General features: G+C 41.9%; 1 protein-coding gene across 1 annotated transcript in view; it reads left to right on the forward strand.

Annotated features, from left to right (window-relative positions):
• LOC138385805 (uncharacterized) overlaps positions 1 to 3333 on the forward strand; it is a 160418-nt gene extending 157085 nt beyond the window's left edge. Inside the window, exons 3-5 of the mRNA XM_069472022.1 lie at positions 1771 to 1981; positions 2124 to 2254; positions 2362 to 3333. Coding sequence (XP_069328123.1) covers positions 1771 to 1818 — 48 coding nt within the window. The 3' untranslated portion in view covers positions 1819 to 1981; positions 2124 to 2254; positions 2362 to 3333. The remainder of the gene's footprint in view (positions 1 to 1770; positions 1982 to 2123; positions 2255 to 2361) is intronic.
• The last annotated feature ends 3707 nt before the right edge of the window (positions 3334 to 7040 follow it).

Genomic DNA, 7040 nt, shown 5'->3' on the forward strand with positions numbered 1-7040 from the left:
GAGGGATCCACCCCCATGACCCAAACACCTCCCACTAAACCCCCACCTCCAACATTGGGGATCAAATTTCAACCTCAGGTTTGGAGGGGACCAACATCCAGACCATAGCAGTCTCTTAGCACTAACGTGATTTTCTAAACACTCTACCTTATGTATTTTCCCCTTGAAATTTTTATATGGGGAAGGTGGGAAGGAGTTTAATGTAGAAGGAGGAGGATCTTGATAATTTATAACTGGAGTGCTTCATGGAGGCAAGGAGTCCTTCATTAACTCACAAGATTTTTTTATTTAACAGACATTTCTACAACTCACACCATGTTCCAATTCTGACCTAAGCACCGAACATATATTGCCTTACTCCATCCTCCACACAAGCCTATACTTCATTTTCAATACCCTCCACATCACTATACCTGCCACATTTTGTGACTTACCTTGATAAGTCCTGTGGGAGAGGGAAGGGGCTGACAAAGATGAAAGAATAAAATTATCCCCTTAAGGCAAAGGGTAGAGAAACAAATAACTGTAGAGGGTATATTATCTCAGGCTAGATAATTTTGTGTGCATTATTTAATTTCAAGCAACAGCTCTGTGAGATAGGTGATAATCATCCCGTTTTATAGACGTGTAAAAAGCTAAAGAGGTTTAATAACTAGCCCAGCATCACACAGCTAGTTCAGGGTGAGAACTGGGGTTCTAACCCAGTCCTATTTCCAAATCTTGCACACTTTTCATTGCATCTTAATGTTTGTTAACAGGGAAAGTAGCACATTTGCATTTTATATATAAAGTATAAATAAAAGAATATAGATACATTGCCCTGGGGGTTAAGAGGAGGGAGGGAGTACTCCTAGCCAGGAGGATTATGAGAGGCTCCATTGAAGAAGGAGCATTTGAAATAGGGCCTGAAAGTGAGGAGGATGTGGGCCCAGGAGGAGAAGATTCCAGGCAGAGGGAGAAGCACAAGCAAAGGCTCTGGCAGAACCCAGGTATGGGGTGAAGTTAGCAGTGATGGGCTGAGGAGGGGAACTGCCTGGGTGGGGAGCAATATTTAGTCACCAATACTGTTTAGAATTGCCAGCGCATGGTCATAGTAAAAAGCAGACTGACTCTTAGTTTTATATTGCTTTTAAATTCTCTACACTTAATGCACCTGCTTTTATTATATATATCCAGGACAAACCACTCCCATCAGCCTCTACCCTTTGGTATGCCAATGGTAACTGGCTTTGTTTGAATAAGTTTCTTTTGAATGCCCTTCTCTGTACACCTTTCTTGGCAGCACTCCAACTTCTGTGATTCCCAGCCTGTTTCCTTCACTGTGTGCTCCCTACCCTATGTTCCTGGGAGACACATTCTGTGAAGGACAAAGAGGTAGGCCTGGGCTTTTCTATAAGCTTTAGCAAAGGGTCACCAGTAGAGCCAGCTGCCTCTCATGCTCCACATCTGGAGTTCTTCTTTCCTAGGTGGGAAGGCTGGCTGAGATAGAAACTTGCTCTAGGATTTAAGTGATGCCCTAGAGTTAAAGCAATGCTAGACTGAACCAAAGGGCAGGGACCATGGGACTGGAGGAAGCTTCTAAGGGCTTTTGTTACTTAGTGGGAAGTTGAGAGTGGGCTGACTTGAACATTGAATCCCTAAAGAGAAGACCATGTGGTTGACACCCACCCTATCCCATCCCCTTGGCCTTTCCCTGACCATATCCCAGGGCAAAGGAACAAGGAGGACCTCCTGCTAATTTTCACCTGCGTTTTGCTCTCTGTTATGTAGTATTTCGTGACACGATCCACTCAGGAGAGTTGGGGCGAGGCTGACTGAGGTTCTCAAGGAGCTGAGTTTTGAGTTCAGGTGATCGCGTGGCAGTGGAATGATGCCTCCTGACCTTTCAGACCTTTGAGACCTCTGGGCCGTCTTAGAAATCACTTCGAGCCTCCAGTCCCAGGATACGACTGCCTAGGGGAATTCCAGGGAAAGGTGGCAGGTAGAGTATCCTTTCTGAGTTTTATTCCCGCTTGTCCTCCTTTCCCTCCTTTCTTTGTGTCTGCATTGCTCCATTGTGTCTCCTCCTCAAGATTCTAGGGACCACTGATGCCAGGGCATTTATTTTATGTTCTTGTCAACAGAAATACCATGGACTGCGAAGTGATGGATACCACAATGAGCTCACTGCAAGATCTCAAAGGTTCCAAGCCACTGGCTGTTCCCAGTAAATGCCACCCTTGTGGAGAGGCGGCGGGAAGCGAGCTGGTAGGAGGTGAGGAACCACCCACTCTTCCCTCTGCCCCTTCACTCCACCAGCCTTCAGCTGTTGGGTTGTTTGGCCCACACCTGATGGGTTTTTTCCTGTGTGTCCTTCCACAGGCCCTACCTTTTGACCAGAGGACAGACCACTTCTCAGATGTCCCAGGGAGCTGCTGAAGGATAGTGAGGAAGATGCTGCTGAGGAGGCAACCACAGTAGCCGGAATCAAGAAATACCTAAAGTGGGACTCAAGCCTGGCATCCCTCCAGACAGAAGTTCTCTGAGCTACAGTTCTGGACTGGACTGTTTTTCCTTTGCTATTATCTGTGTAACACACAGTTCTGAGTGCTTTTGACCGGTTGACATTTTTTTTTTTTCTGCCTATTCTTTTTCTTTTCTTGGCCCTGGGGACTATAAAAAAGAAATTGCTTTAAAAAGTATAATTCTGTGCTGAAATTTAGCCTTGTTTACGAACAAAATCTGTTCCTGGAGATTTTCTGAATTGCAATCCCAGGTTACCTAGTAAATGGGGCTGTGTGGTTTGATTTGTATAGTACTGATCTGTAGATTAAAATACACTTCCTTTCCTTTTTTTTTTTTTTTTGTTTGGATCCAGGTAATGGTCCGAGTCACATTTGCTTAGCTACTGAAACGATCTCAATGTGGTATTGCTTGGAGTTGAAATATAATCAAACATACATTATACCTGGGGCTCTTACACACTATTTGATGTATGTGTTACACTGCAAAGAAACACAAACGTTGTAGGTTGAAATTTAATTCTTGTTTGATCCTGAAGCTAGAATGGTGAAGAAATTGTAAATATCGAAAGTGCCTTCAAATACCCTAAATGTAAGGTAGTCAACAGTAAGTGGGTAGTTTCAAAATGCCATTTTCTAAGACAAAGTGGGAATTGGAGATCAACTGACCTCATCAGCAGTGTTGTCCAGGTCTGTCTGTCTGGATCTGCCCATTTTGGAGGAGTTAAAGAACAAGGCATGCTTCTGTGATTGGGTTTATGGAAATTGTGGTATTTCCGACTTCTGTAACTGTGCCTGCCTTGCAATAAAACACCATCAGTTGACTCAGCAATAAGGTCTCTGTCAATTTCCTGCAAAACTGTGTCCTTAGTGGCTTTGTAAGAAAGCCAGTGTAGACCTCTGAGTGTGTGACCTGCCAGCTCCATCCAGCATTACTGCTCTCTCAGAAATGGCACTAGAGCTGTCCATAGTCTACACATGGGGTCAGAGTCATACGGTCGACTTCTCTGCTTTTCTTGTTATAGTCAACCTTAGAAATCTCTAGTCATGGCCTAACCCTATTAGGCAGATGTGCCGTCATCTGCCATCATGCTCTAACTCTGGAGTCCCCATTCATTTCTGTGGGACTCTAGGACAAGCCACAAACTCTCTGAACCTCAGTTTTCTCATATACAAAATAGAGATAGGATACTTCCTACAGTTGTGGTGATAAGTGCCTATAAAAGGACATCACGTGGCTGGTACTTTGCACATTGTAAACTCATTGGTATGTGGCAACACTCAATTTGTGGTTATTTTATTTCTTAAAGAATTTAATGAACTTTTAAACTCCTTGAAGTTGACCTTTAATTGAGAACACTGAGTAACCTCTGAGTAGCTTCTTAGGCCTTCTTGCTTAAAGGTACTGGAAATAAATGTGAAAGTTCATGGGACAGGAGTCAGGAGAGGAGAATCTGCTCCTCCGCACCTTGGCCACATAGTCAAAACCTCAATTCCTTAATTCCTCCTTCTGGAAAATAGGGAAGATGTTTTACCTCCCTCACAGAGATGACTCTATCTCTTTCTCAGAAAGTGATTTACCATGCACGTGGCTGTAAGAGACACCATCTTTCCCACATGCTTGCAACATCAGGCCCATGTCATCCAAGGGGAGGTGAGTATTCCTCTAAATACTAACACGGAGGTCTCATTCACTGAAGGGAATAATTCAGCCCATGGAAGGTCTCATCAGACCTGATCTGTCACTTTAGTAGAAAGCACTTTCAAGAAAACCCAGCATGCTCCACCACTGCACCTAAGATTTTGGGTTGACTGCAATGTGAAGCAAAAACAAGTGTTAAGATAATTCATTTTATACTGGGAGGCAGATGGAACAGTTGTTCTCTGATTGCCATGGTACGTATAGTCCCACAAACAACATCCCTGGCCTTCAAGACATGCAGACATAGTAGAAAGAGCATTTTCTACTTTTATACTGAAGTCATTAAAATGGCAATCATAATTGCAACATCAAGTTAACAGTTATCGAGCACTTACTGTATGCTGGGCACTAGGCAAAGCACTTCACAAGCATTGGCTCATTTAATCATCACAATGGTCACATGAGGTAGGTACTCTCTTTACCCTCATTACCTGTAACGGAGTGCCTCAGTTTCTGGGCCAGGCCACCCAAGTGAGAGGTGTAGCTGGGAGGAACATCTGCCTGACTCCAGAGCTTGGACACTTCACCACATGCTCAGCAGCTTCCTCTCCTGGCCTCCAGTCCCTGTCTGATTGTTTAGTGGCCTGTGACTTTGAACCTTACCTTTGGAACTTCGTTGTCCTTATTTGTAATTTGGGGCTATTAATTCTCATCCTCTCCTGCCTGCTTCCCACAATTATTGTCTAAGCTCTTTGCAAATGTATGCCAACTGACATGAAAAGTAAAGATTTTATTATAAAAAATAGTATTTTTGTTGTTGTTGTTCCTTGTGCATCACAGGCCAGAAGTGCTAAGACGTTCATTCCCCTCCCCACATGAGACTTAACCAATGACTAAAGACAGGATATAATACCCTGGCTCCCTCACCTGTTGGGTGTCTGGTGAAAGCATGTTCTACATTGGCTCTGAGTTCTCTGGTGAGGTTGCACTCCAGTTGCCTATTGGTGGTAACTAGTTTGCTAATCCATTTTTGTTGTCTGCCTTTCCTTCTCTGTCTCACATTGCTCTTACTTCTGAACCACTGTTTCATAGAATCCCATCCCCAATAGTTTATTTGCACATTCATATAAGTTCTTATTTTAGGGTCTGCTTCTGGGGGGAGCCCAAGCTAATTCAAAATTGTGGTGCTGAGCAATTGTAGAAATAACAATGCACCAGAGAAAATACAACAGCATCATTTAAGATTAAATGGTTTCTGTCTTTGTCCTTCTACTGATATTCTGCTATGTTAAGGACAGGAAAGGCAATCGTCTAAACCTGAGACCCAGTTGCCAGAGGACGGTTTCCTTCCTGTGAAACAGGTACCTCCACAAGTTATGGGATATTTTTCCTTTAAGTGAAAGATTCAACTAACATAATACCAGGCAAGAGTCACCTGATGGCAAATCAAATTACAATTCACTGGCTAGAACCAGTAATTAAATATAAGGGGGTAATGGGAAAAAGAGAGAGTCACAATCCCAAAGCCACTTTCTCACCTCTCAAGGACTCCTATTTGCCTTTGAATCACTTCTGCTTCAATTAACATTGATTGAGCTTGCCTAAAGTGCCTGCTCTTGTCAAATCCCATTACAGGAGATTCCAAGATACTATCTGCCTGCAAGCCTTTGTTGGGCTGGGACATTTTTGTGGGAATATTGACTATTGTGTAGAGTAGCTAACACATTGATCAGGGCTGTAATACAAAAGGTTTACTTTTTCTGGCTTGGCAGTTTTGTAAATGGGATTTCATTTTTGCCATTATTATTATCAACTAGAACCAATTCTCTGCATTCAAGTTATGCTCTAAAAACTATGTCAGACTGACCCACTACTGCTTTTAAAGACAAACGTTGAAAATGTCAACCTTGTAAAGTAAGAAAATGTGATTGAAGCTTGGTTGTAGACATCACACACTGAATTTACTTTTTTGTTGGGAAGAGACACACAGAGAAACATTTCTCCATGGGGTTCTCAGTAAAGGATTCTATGTCTCTTTTATTGGAGATGTAAAAGAAATTATAGTGTGTATCAGTCTGCCTTACCTCTTCTCACTCTTCGCTAAGGTCTTAGAGGGTGGGGCTATATTTTATGCATTTTGTTTTTAGTATGTGGCTGAGGACAGCTTTCATCATGTTAGGTAATCCATCTTTACTCAAAATAATTAAAGTAGAAAATGGAAACTATATATTTTATAGATTTCCTTGTGAATTTTGGTTTAAGTTATCAAGAGTAAGCACCCAGCCCTGTGCTTACTGGAGGAAGGAAGGAGAAATCAAAGTCCCATCCTTCAATGCGTGCTTAGATGTTCAGGGCAAGATTCCTATTAGGAAAAAAATCAGAGAATAGCATTGTTCTTAGAATCTTAAATGACCAAGTACCTTTAATTAATATGTAGGGAAACCCTGTATTGGAAACTTTTTAACACTTGTATTATTTTTAAAGCTTTATTTATTTATTTGGAACCAGGTCTCACTCTGTTGCCCAGGTTAGAGTGCAGTGGTGTCATCATAGCTCACTGCAGTCTGAAACTCCTGGGCTCAGGCAATCCTCCTGCCTTGGCCTCCTGAGGAGCTGGGACTACAGGCACATGCCACCATGCCCAGCTAATTAATGTTTACATTTTAGTCATTTTTAAATTTTTTTCCTAAATATTCAAACATATTTGCCACTAATAAATCAAAACATACTTTATGAATGGAATCATCTTAAATATTTACATCCTGATTACAAATTTAATTGGGAGAATTCTCCTAAACGTTTTAATAAAATGTCTATGAATTTCATTAAAAACTTTATATACTTTAAAAACAGATGACACATGCATGTGCATATAAGCATATACACAAATCACAATG

The sequence above is a fragment of the Eulemur rufifrons genome, chromosome 7 (genome assembly GCF_041146395.1).
Source record: "Eulemur rufifrons isolate Redbay chromosome 7, OSU_ERuf_1, whole genome shotgun sequence".
NCBI classification, from domain to species: Eukaryota; Metazoa; Chordata; class Mammalia; order Primates; family Lemuridae; genus Eulemur; species Eulemur rufifrons.